The sequence below is a fragment of the Manis javanica genome, chromosome 13, assembly GCF_040802235.1.
Source record: "Manis javanica isolate MJ-LG chromosome 13, MJ_LKY, whole genome shotgun sequence".
NCBI classification, from domain to species: Eukaryota; Metazoa; Chordata; class Mammalia; order Pholidota; family Manidae; genus Manis; species Manis javanica.
This window is the reverse complement of record NC_133168.1, coordinates 54,024,855-54,043,867: the sequence shown is the minus strand read 5'-3', so window position 1 is coordinate 54,043,867 and position 19,013 is coordinate 54,024,855. Positions and strand designations below refer to the sequence as shown.

At 40.9% G+C, this 19,013-nt stretch overlaps 1 protein-coding gene across 6 annotated transcripts in view; it reads left to right on the top strand.

The window, feature by feature from the left end:
• Window positions 1-9,668: 9,668 nt before the first annotated feature.
• ALDH8A1 (aldehyde dehydrogenase 8 family member A1) overlaps window positions 9,669-19,013 on the top strand; it is a 92,024-nt gene continuing 82,679 nt past the window's right edge. Inside the window, exons 1-4 of one of the 6 annotated variants that reach the window (XM_073219638.1) lie at window positions 9,669-10,601; window positions 14,107-14,254; window positions 15,629-15,784; window positions 17,293-17,442. In XM_073219638.1, the coding sequence (XP_073075739.1) occupies window positions 10,464-10,601; window positions 14,107-14,254; window positions 15,629-15,784; window positions 17,293-17,442 (592 nt within the window). In that variant the 5' untranslated portion in view covers window positions 9,669-10,463. Of the gene's footprint in view, window positions 10,602-14,074; window positions 14,255-15,628; window positions 15,785-17,292; window positions 17,443-19,013 lie in introns of all 6 variants that reach the window. The other 5 variants (XM_073219640.1, XM_073219636.1, XM_036994508.2 and 2 more) reach the window with 5 other exon arrangements.

Here is a 19,013-nt window from a genome sequence, read left to right as displayed (position 1 = left end):
CACCTGTCCTCTGTCTCTCCAATGCTGGTTTTGCCCCAAGACTCCATACAGAACCCCATTATTCCACAGTTAGATCCTCAGACCTTCCATCGAGGACAGGCTAAGAGAATGTGTCTTTTCCATGAGTCCTAGAAACATCTCATCATTGACTATGGTTGAGTTTGATTTCATTCCTTGGGGTATCCTTGGAGTAGAGTATGAAGTGAGTGTCACCCAAAGCACATGGCTGAGAATTGTGGGTACTTGTATTAGGAGGGGGAAATGGATTGGGGGCAGGGGATGAAAACAAGAAACATGAACTGTGCATTTTTCATAAGGCCATGATAGAATTAAGAATTTAAAATAAGTTAGCATAAAACATATATGAGGAGTATAAATGAGTGAGGTTATTTCTTCCTTCTTAAATTGTGATAAAGTTCAGTCTTTATTTACATTAAGTTTATAATTGATTGCTGTTAAAGGACCTGTGCTATTGAGAGGACCCACTGCAGGAGAAGCATGCTGGGGTTGAGGGACAAGATGTATAGCTGGCATGCCTGGGTTTGGCCAGAATCCTCCCCCAGAACCTTCCACCCGTACTAACCAGTACACCCACTTGGGGTCATTTTGCTTCAGGTATTTCTTATCTTTAATTCTTCATATTGATGGTTTCACTGTTTCTTCACACGAGTGGCTTTGTCTCTGATCTCGATTGTAACCCTCCACTGATGAGTGGTCTCTAGGTTAACCTGACTTAAAAACATTACAGATCCACGCTTTGACTTCTTAGTGTTTTTTCACACATTCATAATTTACGACAATGTTTGAGCCTCTTTACATGGTGAGAGGTATTTTAAAAAGTTTTTAGGAAGTCTTTTTTTTCCCATGAATGTGCAGATCAATAATAATTTTAGCCGCTGTTAAACTTAAATTGTTAAAAATGTAATCACTCACTTCAGGAAATTTGGAAAATACAGAAAAGTAGAGGGAAGAATAAAATTCACTCATAGTCATGTTACCTAAATATTACTGCTGCTAACATTTTGATGTATTTCTTTTCTGTCTCTAGTGCACTTTTTTTATACAGACATGATCATTAGTTTAAGAGGTTTTCATTTTATAATGTAATCAATATTTTTCAATATAAATTATTAGCTTTTTCATGTAAAAATACAAAATTACAGACATAATGTATAGGAGTTGTCAAGCTTGTACAGCTTAAGGAAAATGTGTTAGATAAGAAGGCCCAATAAAAACTATGGGCCACCATTTTCCAATTTCCCTCTAAAATATCCACAGAAACATATGAATAGAAGAACATTCCTTCTTTCCTCCCTAAATATGAGCCTGCCGTATTCCAGGCACAGGAGAGAGCTCTGGAGCTCATGTTTAGAAGGCTGACAAGCCAGCCTTTGTCTGATGAACCATAGCCCCAGTTTGGAGTCTTTCCTAACTGGGGTGAGCCCCTTGAGCCTGGAGGATTAAAATGTGCTTGTATTTCAGAATGGGAACCAGCAATCATCTCGCTGCAGGGGGTTTTACTAGCGCTCAAGTGGACTGTGAGGTTTTGATGCATTCATAACCCTGGGGTGGGATATATTTCTTTTTCCTTAAAGATGATTAAGAAATACAGTAATAGGGCTGTGGAAAAATCTGCAGTACATGAAGAGTAGTGCTCTGAGTAAATGGAGGCAGAAATGTTTTTTCAGGTGTACTGTACAGAGCAAAAGTTTTCTATAAATAACTGTTGCATGGTGTTGGTCAGGTGTAAGAGACGCAGTGAGCTGAGGGAAGAATCAGATTAGAAGAGACTACGTGGGAACCTACCTCAGCGAACTTCAAATTCTCATTGAAGGCTGTAAAAATAGGAACTGATCATAGAAAAATTGTGCTTGGAAGGCATGCCCAGAATGCAGATAGATGGAAATGATGAGCAGGAAGACCCCGAGATCACCCATGAAGAGATCGTGCCCTTTCTTATGTAAGACGTTCCCAAGGGAGTACAACCATGTTTTCTGTTAAAACTTACATTTCTAACATTAAAACAAATCTTGGCAATAAGACCAGATACCCAAAAAGTCATCTTCAAAGAAACAAAAAATTAGCCTCAATCTTAACTGCAGTACTGAATTCCAAAGGACAGGAACACAGGAGCTAACTACATGGAGCTCCAAGTTAGAAGGATTTTAAGCCACAAATTTATTATTCAGCTATGGCATTGTCTGTAGGAGATGGATGGTAAGGAACTGTCAGATGTCCTGGGAGGGGATGCAGGGATTTAAAATGCTCAGATCATCAAGAGGTAGTTCAAACTTTAAGACTGGAGACAACATGGTTCAAAATTCTGTTACAAGCACGTTGATGCTCATCATTTGTTGACGTCAGTCCGAGACCACTAGGACACAACTGTAGTCAAAATGATCTTTATTGCTACTTGCTGCAGAAAGAGAGACTGCACACCATGGAGACTCAGTTGCTTCTTAGTAAGAGGTATAAGGAGGCTTGTTAAGGAATTTGGCACATGTAGGTAGTTTATAGGAGGACTCAAGTGATCAAGGGCTGCTTCTGGCTTGGGTGTTGTCAGAAAGGGGTAGTAATTCTACAGTTGGGAGGCCTGGGAAATGGAACAAAGTAAGGCATCAACAGTCACTCCTGTTAGCCATACGAGAGGGGGCTGTTTGGCCATTGTTAGAGGGTTTGCACTGTGACTTGGTCTAAGCTCAGGCCCAGTTACAAGATCTCTCTTCCTTGGGATCAGCGAGTGACATGTCACTCAGAGATTTAGAAATTGTTAATATTCAACAGGAGAACACCATGGGCTATCTGTGGAAGCCAGGACAGATTTTAGCTCTCAGAAGCTCCTTTTCTCACACTGACACCACTTAAATATGTGGAAGTAAATTAATAGTGTAAAATGAAATAATGAAATAAACTAATTGAATTATACTTCAAAAACAGGGACTTAAAGTAAGGGAAGAAAAAGCATTAGGTTATTTATAATCCATAAAGGGACTTCATTGTTTTGTTCTGATAATGACAAAGTTTTAAGAATTTACCGTAACCACTAATGGAATTAAAACTATTCATACCAATGCAAAAGACAAGAGCAAAGAAACTTAGTCTGTAGAGCAAAGCACAGAAAGGAAACAGCAACAAAGTTAATCAAATGAAGACAAAGGTAACAATTATTACAATAAATGAAAACAGTTTATATTTTTCTCTTAAAAACAAACTGCTAGGCTAATGATACACTATTTACAAAAGATAGGCCTAAATAAAGCCTTAGATTGTAAGAAAAAAAGGGACACAGATGTATCGGAGAAATAAAAATAACTACAATGGATTTAGTGTTATCATGTGCTAGGCAACTTTCATGAAATAGGTCATTTAATATGACATTTCTATAATTATATGAGGCAGGCATTATTAACCTCTGCTGTAGGTAGGAAATCTGCAGTTCAGAGAGATTAATTAAACACTAGTAAATTAGTCACAGAGCCATAATCTGAATGTGGATCTAAGTCTGACTAGAAAGCATGTTCATTACATGACCCTCCCATTAACACTGGATTAAGAATTTATAGCAAGAAAATAAACTTAAACCCTACCTATGATAGAGAATCATTTTATATTATAAAACATATAATAAATGAGTACAAAAATGAAACAATACCAAATATAACTCAATGTGTAATGAAAATTTATTGGAAATTTTAAAATTAAAGGACCTAATTACAGTTATTAAGAAATTCTGACAGCACTGCCTTACAGATCAGGTAAACAAAAAAGTCACACAGGACTTGAATAACAAAGTAGAAAGAATAAACACACATAAAAAATATAATTATAAGTCATTTCCCTCAAGAATTTGATAATGAGGTGCTCAGAAAGTTATGTTGTAAAGGCAACTCAATGGATCAGAGCATGGGTGAATTATCTTTCATCTTTAGAATGTTTTAAACAGATTAAGCTCTCCTTATACTACAAATACTGGAATTAATGGTTATAGAATATAAAATAGCTTGTTGAAATATTTAAATCTTTAATATTTACTTAAATAAAAGGTGGAAATCTGAATAAGCAAGAAGAGGCATAAAAAATGACCAGACAAGTTTAAAATCAAATAAAACATAAAAATATAATAATTGAACTAAAAACTGGTATTTAGATTAAACAGGCACAACTAAATAAAGAATTGGTGACACCAATATGTAATATATATATGCACAAATATATAAGTAATGTATAAATATGAAAAACACACATTATAGAAATATATAGGTATATATGTATAATTGTGGAATTAGACTATAGCCTTAACTATTTTTATTACCAACATACAGAAAAATTAACTAAACATTGAACTGAAAAACCTAGATAAGATAAAAAACAACTGTAGGAAATACATCTAGTAGTCCATACTGATATAAATAAAAAATTGAATAAGTAAATAAAGGGGGAGGGCTGGGAGAACAGAGAAATCTGTTGTGGAGGCATTCCAATTTATGTAGTTGCTCTGTCCTCAAGGAAGTGGAACATACATAACTCCTTAAATGTGGGCTGAGCACAGTGACTTCTTTCTAAAGAGTACAGTGTGGAAAAGAGTTGAAAAAGAAGAATTTCCTGGTGGAGAAACCTGATAAATAGTATGTGAGCCAGGTGATAGAGGTTAATACCAACAGTGATTAAGTCCTATTGATTAGGTATACCCCTGACATGACGTGGTGAAAAATGACACTTCACCTCTGTGGTCTTCCTCCCCAAACTCATACCGCCGGTCTAGTCATGAGAAAAATAGACAAATTCCATTAGAGGGATGTCCTACAAAACGTTTGACCACTCCTCAGCTGAGCTGTCAAGGTCATCAAAAACAGAGAAAGTCTGAGGAACTCATTCCTTGAAGAAGCCTAAGGAGGCACAACTAAATGTAAGTTGGTATGAATGGGATCTGCAACAGAAAGACATTAGATAAAAACTAAGGAAATGTGAATAAACTATGGACTATAGGTAATAATAATATATCACTATTAGTTCATTAATTATAGCAAATGTATTATATTAATGCAGGACTTAACATTCAGGGGGAAACCATGCACAGGATATGAGAATTCTCTACTGTCTTTTCAGCTTTTCTGTAAACCTAAAACTGTCCTAAAAATAATTTTATAAATTTTTTATGTAATATCTGATACAAGCAAAAGAATATATATAATTAATATGTAGATTAAGAAGAATAAAAACCCATAAACCTATCCCTCTAGCAATGAATTATAATATTACTAACACCATGGAAGTTACCATAATCCCATCAGTCCTGACAAGATACCTAATCTTGAGTTTAACATTTCCTATCTTTACAGAAATTTTTCTACGTATACATATATATGTGTTGCATGAATATATGTGCTTTGCATGAGGTAAGAATCCAATTCCACTTACTCTATTAATTTTTTGGGGGAAAATATCTCACATATATGGATGGAAAAGTTCAAGCACAGTACAAAGATCTTTTGCGAACCATTGGAAATTATGTTGCCGCGTGATGCCCTGCTATTTCAGAATATTCTACGTATTTCCTGCAAAGGATATTTGGCATAACCACAATATAGCCTCCAAAATCAAGAAATTAACATATATAGATTACTACCATCCAGTCAGCCCCTATTAACATTTCATCTTTTGAGTCAAAAATGCCTCTAACCCTGCTTCGTTCCTGCTATGGGAGAGAGGCTCTTCTCTGATTCGCCTGCTTGGCCCTCTGCTGTCTAGGGCTTGGGGGAAATTCCATCCCCAGTCCCATTCCCCACTGTCCTAGTTCTTCAGTGCATGGAGGATTGCTGCAGAGCATTACTTCAACTTTCCTGGCTCAGCTTCCAGCCATACCTTCAATCTTGAAGAATCCATTCCAAGGTATGAGATCTCTCCTTCAGGAAAACTTTATGTCACCCCTGAATCCCACATTTCACAGAGAGACCCTACCTCAGGTTTGTTGTTCTAACACCTTAAAAGTGTTATGTTGATTTCTAGTATCTATTCTGCCTGGAGCTGGGTTCTCTGTTTAGCTTTATTTCTGCATCTGTCCTCTTTTGATCATAGATGGTGGTCAATGGGCACCTGAGATTCCTTCCCAACATGAAGAAGTAGAGAAATCCGTGACATCATTCTTGGTGAATTGCGTACATGGACCAAGAAGCCCAGTTACAGGGTCAGCACCTCTTCTATTCCAGATATGCTGGAAAAAATTCTGTTAAATTTCTTGGATAGTGAGAAATGGTTCTTAGCTAAGTAAAGTGCTTGTGAAATTGATTCTCAAAATCTTACCCTTACTCAAACTGGATCTGACCACGGAGTTGGGATCTGCCACTATGGAGTGGGGAATAATGGGGTCTGATATCCTGATAGTTTTGAGAAGAAAAAAGTATTGGTGCACACTCATTACACGATTTTGTGGGTCAGTTATTTCTAAATAGTCCACTTTGCTGAGCAATCCTTGCCCTTAATACATCAGTGTAAGGCATCATATGTTCTTTGATTACCCTTGGCCATTGGACCCACTAAAACTGCACCTTAATTGATTCTAATGGGTGATCCTCCCCAAGTATCCAGTCACAAATACTGATCAAGACCCTGTGGGATTAGACAGTAGTAGCTGCTTCCACAGATTGGGGTCTTTGTACTTTCAATTAGATAGATACCTCTTTAAATGGCTTAATTTTTGTGATTCTTGGAGTAGTGTTTTCATGCTGGAGACAGTGCACAGCTTCACTGCCAGGCTCCTATTTTCCTCAACACTGGTCATATAATGTGATATGATCTTGGGGAGATCTGAGTTCATTTAAAGGCTGCAGAATCAGGAGAGAGGAGAAAGGTAAAGGGTCAGAGAGGAGATAATATGGTGGTCAAGGTTCTTGTGGGGACAGAAGAAAGATGGGATCTTGTGCAACTATTTCCTCACCTGGACTTACCTACTTGTCTGTCTTTTAACTTCCTCGCCATCCTTCCTTATCTATTTCCAAGCCCTATCCTCTGACCCCTTCACTTAACTCAGGCAGAGCTCTTCATTGTGATTTTTGTTTGCCACTCTTATGTCCCCTAGTAGAAGGGCGGAATTCCAGGATCAAGTACCTACTCCTTCCCCATGGTTCTGGGCGAATAGGAGATGCTCATTTAGCAAGCTGGCTGCAGCCCACCTGAGTGACTCAGAGCTCCAAAACATTCAGAGCTCTCTATCTCAGGGATTGCCTCTCTCCTGTCCAAACTTTTGTCCATGAGGTGAAAGCAACCTATTCTCTTCCGGAATATTCTAGAACTACTAGGATATCAGTATGTTGGGATGCTTAAAATATTATTATACTTAGAACATTAGTATAATTAGTATGTCACATTGATAATTTCTGTCAATTAAGCTTAAGGCCTGTGTCCTCTATCTTTACCATGTAGGACCTGGCTCTGAATGCACCCACTGGAGTATGGTGGGTGAAGACCTGGTTGCTGCTGATGGTCGTATGCATCATCCGTGGGTAGGAGTGATACTCCAGAGGCATGGCAACAATAGGTCCCCAGACTGCAGGACACACACTTTGGAGGCCAGGTGCACCAGCTAGGAGCATTCAGGAGCAGGTGATACTCAGAGGTAGGCAGATGCAACCACACCTAGGCCCAGATACAGGATTTTGTGTCCCCTTAAGGGAAACAGGCAAGAGAACGATTGGCCCCAAGTTGAGAGGGAAGAACTTGGAGGCATGTCAGGGCTCAGGTATGAGGACAGGAGTGTCAAAGGACAAGGCCAGACTCAGTGAAGCTGGTCCTTGGGAACTTTCTCCACCTCAATTGAGTTCTGGTTCCAGAGTCAGGTCTGTGGTTGACCTGCAGTGTGGACAGAAAAGGATTGATAGGACAGAGAAGGAAGGAAGGTGAAGGGCCACAACATTATACCAAAATGGACAAGGTCAAGCTTAAACAGCAAATGGCACAAGGATGCTGCTATGTCTGCTCAGAAGCTGGGCCTATTCCCCTGTGGGGAAGTTCTGAGAAGTATGAACCATGCTTTAGAGGTACTGTGTCCAGTTTCTGACACTCATCTGCTACTATGTGATAGAAAACTCCTCCCCCATCGTGTCCTTGGAAAGTTCCTTTCTTTAAAAAGCTCCCTTAGATAGTTCTCTAATTAAAATCTTTTGGATTATGAAGAACTATATAAAAAGACAAAATTTTGATTAATCTCCTTATTAGTCTCAATTGCTTCAGTCATATAATCAGATTCTTTTTTCTCTATAGCTAGGGTGAGAGCAATCTCAAGTGGGTTGGGGAAAAGGAGGGTGATACATTGTGTTTGAGCATGGAGTACTTGGGAGGAAAGTGGGCTCTAAGGGGTTTTTAAAGGGGCAAAGAAGGCACCAGAAGCTGGGAGTGGGAGAACAAGGAAGACAGGCTACAAAGTCTGTGTGGGCTGGGTACTTATTTATCATCTCTCAGCTTCAAGCTCACTGCTTGGTACTTTGCTCTGTGAGGCCAGGCCTGGGATCTGCAAACCGCATTTCTCCTGATCCCCTGCCAGCTGGCTTTCTGCCTATGGGAGGCACTAAGAGGCTTGGAAGGAGTGGGAGGGAGGAGGCACTACCTTCTGTCTCTAGTCCCTGTAGGCCTCTCTCCAGCAACTCCAACAGCTCCTGCTCCACCCTCCGGATGCTCTTGGCCCTGTGGCATCAGGCACACCACAGGCCTTCAGGGGAACTAGTACCGGCTGGAGAAAAGGGGGCGCAGGTCTCCTTCACACCCTGATAGGCCATCTCTTCCTTTTTGTTCCCTTATTTTAAAGATGGAAGCTGCTTTTTGCAGTTACTAATATCTGGGATGCCTCAGCAAGCCTGGTAGCTCTTTATACCTTCCAAAACATATGTTGCCATTTCCCTGCATTCAATTTTGAAATAACCACCATGGTTTCTGTTTTCGTGAATGGACCCTGGCTGCTGTGTATAGTGTCTATTTGTTGGTCCATGTACATATATATTCATTTATATATGACCAGGTTTTCAACAGAAAACCTGGTCATATATATCAATGTAACCCAAAATCATTCACAAAAGAGCGAAGGGGAAAATAAAGTATCCTGGAAGAGGAAATATTAAGAATTTTAAGCTGAGAAAAAAAATTTCTTCTTTATATTGCTTCTCTGCTTCTTACTGGCTGGGAAGAGGGAGCCTCAGGAATTTGACTGTGTTAAAATGAGTTACAATTTCAAAGTTTCGGCAGGAGCTTTGAGGTGCAAAGGAGAAAAGACCAGGAAAGTGGCCTTGTTCAGCAGAGCATCATAGGTCATGTTTAGATCCACAGAGGGAGAACTTAAGCTTAGTTGCACAGGGAATTTTTTTTTGGGGGGGGGAGTCATTGCTTTTGATTTGTTGATCAGCAAGAATTTTGGAGATTATCTAGAGAGAGACGGATTCAACTGGAAGCAGGGAGGGCATCAGTGGAGTGGGAGAGCACATGTTTTGCACATCCCTCACAAAGCAGATGTCACTGATCTTTAAAAATGTTTTCCAGTCTGGCAAGACAGGGCGCCTCCTTGTGTTGCACATTCTTTGAGTAACAACGAGGCGGAGCATCCTTGCATACATTCATTAGCCAATTGTATTCCTTTTGCTATGAATTGCTTTTTTTTTAAGGCTTTTGCCTAGTTTTTCTTTTAGGCTGTTTATTTCTCTTACCAATTTGCAGGAATTCTTACATACATGATGATACAGATCCCTTGTGTGTTGTGTATCATACATATTTTTGCTTGTATCTTCATCTCATGGCATATCTGGGACTATGTGAACTGCTGCTGGCAGCCCTGGTTTCCAGATGGAGAGACAGTTCAGGGAGGAGGCAGCGCTGTAAAGAGAAACAGATGAGCAAACGGAGAGAGAGGACCTGCCTTCAGTCACTTCTGTGGGCCAGGGCAGTGATGTGTTGAGGAGAAAGCACGTGATTTGGGAGACAAAAGGATTAAGGTTCATCCCTTACTAACCATGTGATTTTAGATAAATTGACTTCTCTGAGGCTAAGTTTCTTCTACAAAAGAGAGGAAGTAATGACATGTACTTTATATAGGATGGTTGTGAACAAATTCATGTGAAGGACTTGCTTCAGGATCTGGCATTTAATCAGTGTTGTTGAACAGTGAACAGTTTCCACTGTGAACTCAGTAAAATAATACACACAAACACCTTTTGTCAATTTTAAAGGGCCATGAAAATACGCTGGTGTTGGTTTAATATATTATTATCCATTTCTCTTAATGTACTGGCAGTCGGTGAAACATTTGAGAAACTCTTGATCAGAGTTTGGAGATTGGAAAACCCACTGAGATGGGCAGTCACTTCCCATTTTCACTGATTGGCAAACAAAGACATTGGGGCAGGACGTGAGGAGGAGACTGACTGGAGTCAGGGGAAAGCAGTGGGGATACCTCACTGACAAGGGGACAGGGAGTTTCCTTTAACATGGCTGGAATGAAGGCACTTTTGATGCTGGAAAACTTCATAGATGGAAAATTTGTGCCTTGTAACTCATATATAGATTCTTATGATCCATCTACAGGGGAAGTGTACTGCAGAGTGCCAGATAGTGGAAAAGAAGAGGTGAGTAATATTCATTTAGAGAAGACTGAAATGGTCTTAAATTGTTGTGAATTATGCATAATTTTACTTTCTAGGAGCAAAGTGGGTTGGGAATAGGTGTAGAATGATTAAACGTTAGCAGAAGGAAGATTTTAGGTCTAAGAAGATCTACTTTGTAACTGGACATATATGACGCAGGTTTCCCCCCGATATCTGAAAGTAGAACCTTCCTACAAGCCTTTTTTAAGTCAAAATGTTGTAAAGTTATGGTACTACCTTAGTACCTGTTTTTGTTAACTGAAAGAAGTCCAAAGGGTTTTCACTTTTCCAAGAAAAGCCATTACCTAATGTAGGTAATGTACATTACCAAAAGTTCTAATGTAGATATTTTGTACAGGTGAAGTGGTGTAATATGAACTTTCTGAAAGGAGGGGATATCTGTAACCAGAACAAGTTTCAGCTTACTGTACATAGAAGTCAGTCATTAATCTAGGCAGCCTAACACACAGTTGCTATTCTCAGACATTCCTTTGTAGGTATCTAGTAAAAAGGATTGTTTATAAGAATTATCAATATTAGTAAGTGCTCGCTTTTCTCTACCAAGTGTTGCCTAAATTTGCCACTATATTAATGGATTTGTAAAAAGTGTGTTATTTCTCTACAATAAGTAAAATTGAAAAATCTAGGTATTTTAGGTTATCCTTTAATAGTTCTTCATGTCTTCAAAATTTCTAATAAAGTGAAATTGATGATTTGAATGATGAAATGCAAAGTCAAAGTCCATTTTTTCATACAAAATTTAACACCATCCTTTTTCTTACTTGAAGTGCTTAATGTTGCACATATTAAATTTTTTAATGACATAGAATTAACTTTATTTGATGCATTTTGTAAAAGATTTGAGATAAATTTGCTTATCAATTATTGCACCAAGAATGTAAATACATGTGGGGTGATAAATGTGGCTGATGTACTCATCTAATGCCTAGTGGATTTTAATTTATTTTTTAAAGCATAAGGAACTAGATTATTAAAAGATAAGTGTAGCCTTCATACATAAATATTATATGCAACTTTTTTTAAGGAACTGGGCTATTATTTCTCTATTGTTAATATTTTAAATCTGTCTTGCATTAGAGAAAACCTTTAGACTTGTGGATCAGAGTTGGCAAATATTGGCTAATTTGCTGGCTAAATTGTAACCTGTAATGTTGTTTGCTTCAAAAGACCTAGGACAGAAGTGCAAAGTTCAGCTCTGTGTTTTCTAATCCTCCTTGTCTGAGAGTGTTTTTCAAAGTGAAGTTCAAAAGGACAAAAATGCCAAATTCAGCTGAAATATTTTCTTCAACTACTGGCTCATTCCTTTCAGAAGGCAGAATGAAGTATGGATGCCCCAGCTAGCAGAGGAATAGATTTTTCGGGTTTCCGCCAATCCAACTTGCAAAAGTGATCTGATCCCACAAGTCCCAAGCTTTCATCTGGCTTGAAAAATAGGTCACCATGTGAACTGCATGCCCAGTTTCTCCACAAGTACACTCTCAGGCAATGCTGCTGGGGCTGCTAACAATGGCTCCACTAACTCAGCTTTTGCTCTGTGCTTTGTATTCACTAAGCCCTTTAACATGATTTGTTTCAAATACGAGTTGTAACAACCTACAGATAAGACTGTCTTCATGCTTATTTTATAGATGACAGTGTGCTAAAACTCTCATCTCTGATGTTTTGATCAATGACACATGCATGTGTGCACACACACACACACACACACCTGTGGTGGTATTTACATGGTAGCATTGTTGTCATAAGCACAGGCTCAAGTAAGACTGTCTGGCTTCAAAAACCAGTAGTACTGCTTAGCATCTATGGGCTTGACTTAGAGCTGAACTTCCTTGTGCCTCTGTCTCCTTAGGTATAAAAGGTGGATAATAATTTCTTTACAGTGCTGTTCTGAGGATTAAACAGACTAATAGCATGTAAAGCCCTTAGTGTGTCTGGAATATAGTAAATGCTTTTTACTTAGTATTAGCTTTTGCTAATATTATTGTATATATTCGATCATCATGTATTCTATATTAATAGACATATGATGTGACATAAGACAACTTAGAAACATGACTGTACAAAACGATTAGCTTTTACATTGACAACTGTAGGCAGATTAGATTTTATGTGGATGGCTGTAGGAATGACCCCTCCTCTTGTGGGCTGGCCGTGGGGCACCCGTGAGGCTGCAGTTTGTGGAAGAACCCACCAAAGCCCATGTCTCTTCCCTCACCCTGTCTGCAGGTCTGTATTAGAGATTCAGTTTTTTAAGGTGAAATCTCCATCTTTCCAGAAATTTATAATCAAAATAAGAATCATTTTATACTTTACATCAGCTGAGCTGAAAATGCATAAAGAACACAAGGAAGATGTGTTGATCAGATTTTGGACAAGAGAGCTAGCATAGCTCAGGTGGCTGAGTTGTCAGATGAAGTGCTACAAGGAAGATGCTCATGGTTGCCTAAAGCCTGCGAAAAAGGAGTCTGAGACTGGGTGGGCCTGGGCCCAGTAATTCAAGACAGCTGTGAGTGATTATAAATGTTTGTCATGCATGTGAGAGAGCAGAGAGGTGAGCCCCAGGCTGTGGATTTGCTATCTCAGGTCAAGGCACTGCTGAGACAGTGCCTAAGAGAGAAGAAAGGCAGCAGAGAACCCAAAAATTCATGTTATGTGCATGAATTGGCCATGCCCGAACCTTTCCATATATTGTTTCCTTTTGGACTTAGCTCTAAAGCCAGGGTCCCAAGCTGCCTGGTCAGCCACAAGTGCCCCCCTCTCCCACAGAGCCTCTTTCATTGGGTGGAGCCAGACAGGGAGCAGGGGCAGTGGTCACATCATAGCAGGCCAGCGTGTGGTCTTGGGAGTGAGGATCTGGGTTTGAATCCTAATTCTGCCACTTATTAACTGTGTGAACTCTGGCAAATTCTGTGCTTGTTTCATCATCTGTAAAATGGGCACAGCAATGCTCATGTTAGAGAATTTTAAAAGAGGTTAAGTGAAATAATTCGTGTAAAATATTTAGCATATTCCTTTATATATAAGAATTAGGTAATAAATGAATATTATGGTTAATCATCCCAAACAAGAGTAACAGCCTAAGACTTGTAGACCTCATCAGATATGTCAGAGTTATATTGAGTTGATTCCACACACCTAGACTACATTTCCTCTCATATATTGAAAAATATCTGTGTTTTGAAATGGTCTAAAATGCACACATCTGTTAAAATTCATATTGTTTATTTTTAATGCTCTGATGGCCACATTTTGGATACCTCTGTCGAAATAGAGCATTTTTCTTTATTTTTGTGGTGCCCCTGCTTTGCTCGTCGCGTAAACATTACTTTGGGGGGTACTCATCTCTGGAAAGTGTAGGGTATTTGCGATTAGGCAGAAAAAAGTTAGGTATGGACCTGCGGATTCTGGATTCATCCACCCTCTCGGGACGACAGTCTTACAGCCCCTCTCCGCTTGCTCCTGGAAGATCGAAGCGGCGGTGGAGGCGGCCAGGGCAGCCTTTCCCGGCTGGGCGTCCCGCAGCCCCCAGGAGCGCTCGCAGGTGCTGCGGCGGCTGGCCGACCTGCTGGAGGGGTCCCTGGAGGAGTTCGCCCAGGCGGAATCTAAAGACCAAGGTGAGCCCCGCGGGCCCCGGGCAGAGCCGTCCCAGCGGCCTCTCCGTCTTCCCAACGCGCTCGCGTGAGCAGCCGCGGTTGGAGCGCAGCTGGCTCTTAGGAACAGCTCCCTGCAAAGTGCAATGCATTGCGCAGAGGGCGATTCCTACCCGCATTCCAGTCTGTCACATGATCTCTTGCCTCTAAAGGAAGAGTGGCACTCAGGGCACTCTCTTCATGTCGCCCCCTCCTGGGCCATCAGGCTAGCCCACACCTGGGTTCCTCACAGCAGAGGGGGAGTTGGAGACCAAAGCAGTCCCGGGCCTTTGAAGGCCGGCGCTTGCATCACTCCCACGGCCAGAGCTAGTCAGGCTGAACCCAAGTTCCAGGGGTAGGGAAATAAACACTGTCCCTTCGGTGGAAGGAGCTGCACAGGGCATGGATATGGAGAAAGAGGAGGAGCTAGCGATCCTCCCCAAGTTTAAGGGGGCATTTCAGAGCAAAGAGACTTTTAAAAGCACTTAAGGGTCAAGCTGCTTAGAAAGATTTCTGACATGTCAGGCACTATTCCCCTACCCAACACAATCTCCCAATGTTTTAAACTTCCCAGATGTCAGGATAATGGAATACATGTCTGTAAGTCTTTGCAGTAATATCTGTTAGAAAAAGCCAATGTTTTAAAAAATTGTACATAAACCAGCCTAAAATTGGGAAGCAACCTGACTCCAAACCCTTTAGATGAAAATGTTTGTTGCTGGTGCTCCTGAATTGTGCAGTCTTCCCTGTATCACTAAAGATAACCTAAGGAGCAATTGAGGTAAGCATATGTTTCTCTTTTTGTTCAATCCAGGATCTAGTTCAGTCACGGGGCATGCAACCGGTGACCAAGTGCCACACAACATTCTGCACCAGGGCTTCCCCTCAGTGGTTCTGCCACCTGTCCATCTTAAAGACTCCATGTGTTGGGAGCACGTTTAATATATATCATGTGTTTATCAGAGTTTTTTTTTTGTGATGTGCAAATATAGCTGTCCTAACACCCATTATTCCAGCCCCTTTCTAGCATGTACAAAGCTTGCTACTTTTGAATTGGAAGAGTTAGTGTGGGTGAAGTGGTAGCATCTGGCAAATTCATGATGACAGCAATGATTGTTCAGCCCACAAAGTAAGATGATTTGACTCAACTTCAACCCCCTCCACCTCATCGTATAATGTCCTACCTCATTACTTTATAGTTTTATCAAACCGTGATCAACTGTCCGTGTAGCCAAGGGATGTCCATCCCAGGCTGGAGGGAACTAGGCTACTTTACTGTGAGTTGGGATGTGTGTGTGATAATATTCTGTCTCCATGGCCACTAAAGTAACAGTGCTTTCTGTGGTTGCCTTCTTACAGGGAAAACCATTACGCTGGCAAGAACCATGGACATCCCCCGGGCTGTACAGAACTTCCGGTTCTTTGCCTCCTCCATCCTGCACCACACGTCGGAGTGCACACAGATGGACCCCCTGGGCTGTCTGCATTACACTGTGCAGGCCCCTGTGGGCATCGGTAGGTGCTGTCCAGTGAGAGCCTGGGCCACACTGGTGCACAGGGACTTTCAGTCATCAGTCCTGTAGAATTGATCTAAATGACAAATTAAGACAAGGGATAGTCGATTTCTACTTTGACTGAAAAGTAATTGGCCTCAAAAATCACTTTCTATTCTATTTTCCTTCTGTCAAATTCCCTTATTCTCAGCAGAGAGTAAATTCACATGCCAGGATTTTTTTGCCCTTAAAATTAAAAAGAAAAAGAAGTCAATTTGCAGAGTGATTAAAAAATGGATTTTGAATATGTGCAGGGCAAATTCATAACTTTGTGTGCTGCAATATTCTTACCTGAGATATTGGGAGAATAATTTAATCTTAAATTTATATATTTTTATGTGAGTTAAACAAATTAATAAGTGTATGGAACTTAGAAGAGCGCCAGGTACTTGGTGAATAAATGACTTAATTAGCTGCTTCCTTCCTATGAAGGACATGCACTTATTACCAATGACTCAAAATACCCACTAGATGTCACTGTTTCCTCAGAAACCCCCAATTTTATTAATTACATTTTATGAATCAATAAAAGAATGTAGAAGCTAAAAGGAAAGAAAATGGGACATTGTACCACCTTGATTATTTGAACCCTTCAGAAATCATATATTCAAGGCATTATAAAAAGCTCAAGCCTCCCCCTAAGAGCTATGCTACTACATATGCTAAAAAAATCTTGTTACTCTCTAAAGAGCAGAATTTCCAATGACAAATTTAATAACATAAAATATATGCTTACTTTCACAACACAGGCTTGAGGGGAGAGTAGAAAATAAGGTGAATCTACTTATTCATAAGGTAAAATTTATTTTTGTGTTTTTATTTGGTTGGAAGCCTCAAGATGTTGGTTCTATTACTTATCCAGGAAAAGGTATTTGGTCAGGTTACAGGTGAGAACCTAGAGAGAGATTTTTATCAAACACTCGTTGGCTCACCAAAATGGATTTTGCAGTCTATGCATTAAAGTTCCTTGGCTTTGCTAATAGGAGGGCCTCCACATTTACTCTTATTTTACAAATAATTCTAAAATTCTTGAGATTTTATGTCTCAGGCCACAACAGACTAGAAGCAGTGATGGAGAAGCTCTGAAGAAATAGTAGGTAGAGAGTATAATAATGAGGAAGGAGGGAGAAGTTTAAAAAACTGTGAAGGTCAGTCTTTAAATCTCAAAAAGCATCACATTCTAGAATTGGTTAGAGAAAAGTGACAGCCTTTAGCCCTGGAATTTATATTGCTGGTGTTCATAAATACAATTGTAAGTCATCAGGAAAAGAGTAAAGTGTATTGGCCTTAATAATACATTTTAGAAGTATTTTCCTGAAGTTTGCTACAAAGAAGCAAGAGTTTGAGGTTTGAGAAGAATAAGCGTAGTTTCCTGCAGCATGAAGGAGTTGCACAGTCATGAGCCCTGCTGGGCCAGTCTGTTTTGAGGGGCAGGCCATTGGTGGCAGTGTGTCTGCTTTCCTCTTCCAGCTGGTCTGATCAGTCCCTGGAATTTGCCACTCTACTTGCTGACCTGGAAGATAGCGCCAGCTATAGCCGCTGGCAACACTGTGATAGCCAAGCCCAGCGAGCTGACGTCAGTGACTGCGTGGATGATGTGCAAACTCCTGGAGAGAGCAGGTAATAAGGCATGGGGCTAAGGGAGGCACAGGGTTGGCTCTGGCTTGTCAGTTCTGTGGGCTTCAGCTACCTTAGGGTCACTGACATTAGAAAAGTACTTGGATAGAAATGTGTTCAGCAGCAAAATCAATCCCATTGACATTGGTTTTTGTCTTTCTGATTCTTTTTGCAAAGTCCCCTTCATCCGCAAGCTTGGCTCACAGTGCTTCCTCTATTCTACTCTAGAAGGTGCTGCTGCAGGAAGGGTTCCTCCCTGTGGGAGGTTGGCTGGCAACAGGAGGGGTACACAAGAGTAATGCAACCACAGGCGCAGAGAGCCCGATCAAATCAGACACGATCCTGCTCCAGGGAGCCCTCGACAGCCCATTTAAGTCTTATGTTTGAACTACAAGTTAATGTTGATAAAAATAAGAATGTTGCTAGGTACATCTCTGGTTCATATGGCTGCAGAATACCTGATAATAACAGCCCATTTTCAAGAGATGGGAATATACATCCCTCAGCCTTCTCTGCATTTGGAGCCGCTACTCAGAAGCTGATAAAATACGGCTCCTTGTCCTCTTCCTGCCAGTACTCTAATGGCCATGTTCAGGGTGTGTTCCTGGCTTAATTCTGGGCAGGACTAGTAGTCAGTTAGTAACTTGGCCCGGGCACAGCCTGACACTGCACCAGGGTGGGAGGTAACAGCAGGAAAGCCCCTCACTATGAGGTTCCTCAGCTCAGGTCTCCATACCTCCTGGGTAGGGATGATGGGTGGGTGGCAGGGACAGCCTGTCTTTGTGGTTCTCTCACTCTGCTGTGCCACTTCCTGCAAGGCCATAGGGCAGTGCTGCCGGCCTCGCCTGTCTGCATCCCCAGTGGGGGTGGTTGGGCAGATCCCATCTCTCCCTCTTCTGGATACCTTTTCTCTTTATGCAAAGCTGTGCATATTGTCTTCCAGGCAAGTTGAGCCAGGTTTTCACTCTGTGCCTGTTCAGGGAAGCACACTGGGCCTTAGGACTCCAGGGTGGCTGGCCAGCTCCCTTGTGTCCTACAGAGAAGCGAGGCCCCCCAGCCCAGGTCTCTGGAATGGAAGTGAGGCCTCTGGAGGGTGTCTGATAGGAGTGTGCTTACCTGTCTCATGTCCAAAATGTGTCATCCGTCCTTTTTATGAGGGATCACATTCTAATCCCTTTCTTTGCTAAAATGAGTCTTCAGAGTGTCTTCAAAGGTCCAAGGCATTTCTTCCCTGCCTGTTGCCTGTAAGTTTCCCTGAGTAGGATAGACATGGGGTCTGCTCTTTGCTTCCATCCCTTTTGGGAAGGGCACACCTGGAGGTGGGGTAGTGCCACAGAGCCATTTTCCCAAAATCCGTTCTCTCCTAACATCCACCACATCTTGATCTATGACGGTTTCTCTGTCCAAAGTACTCTCTCCTTTCATATATTCAGAACCTGCACCTGCGTGAGAGTTTTATGTTTCCATCTATTTGCACAGTATTGATCTTATTTCTTGTGAACAAATAAGCTTTGTTGGTTCTTCCCTCTTACCCAGGGCTGGCTTTGCCAAACCTCCTCCTCTGACAAACACTG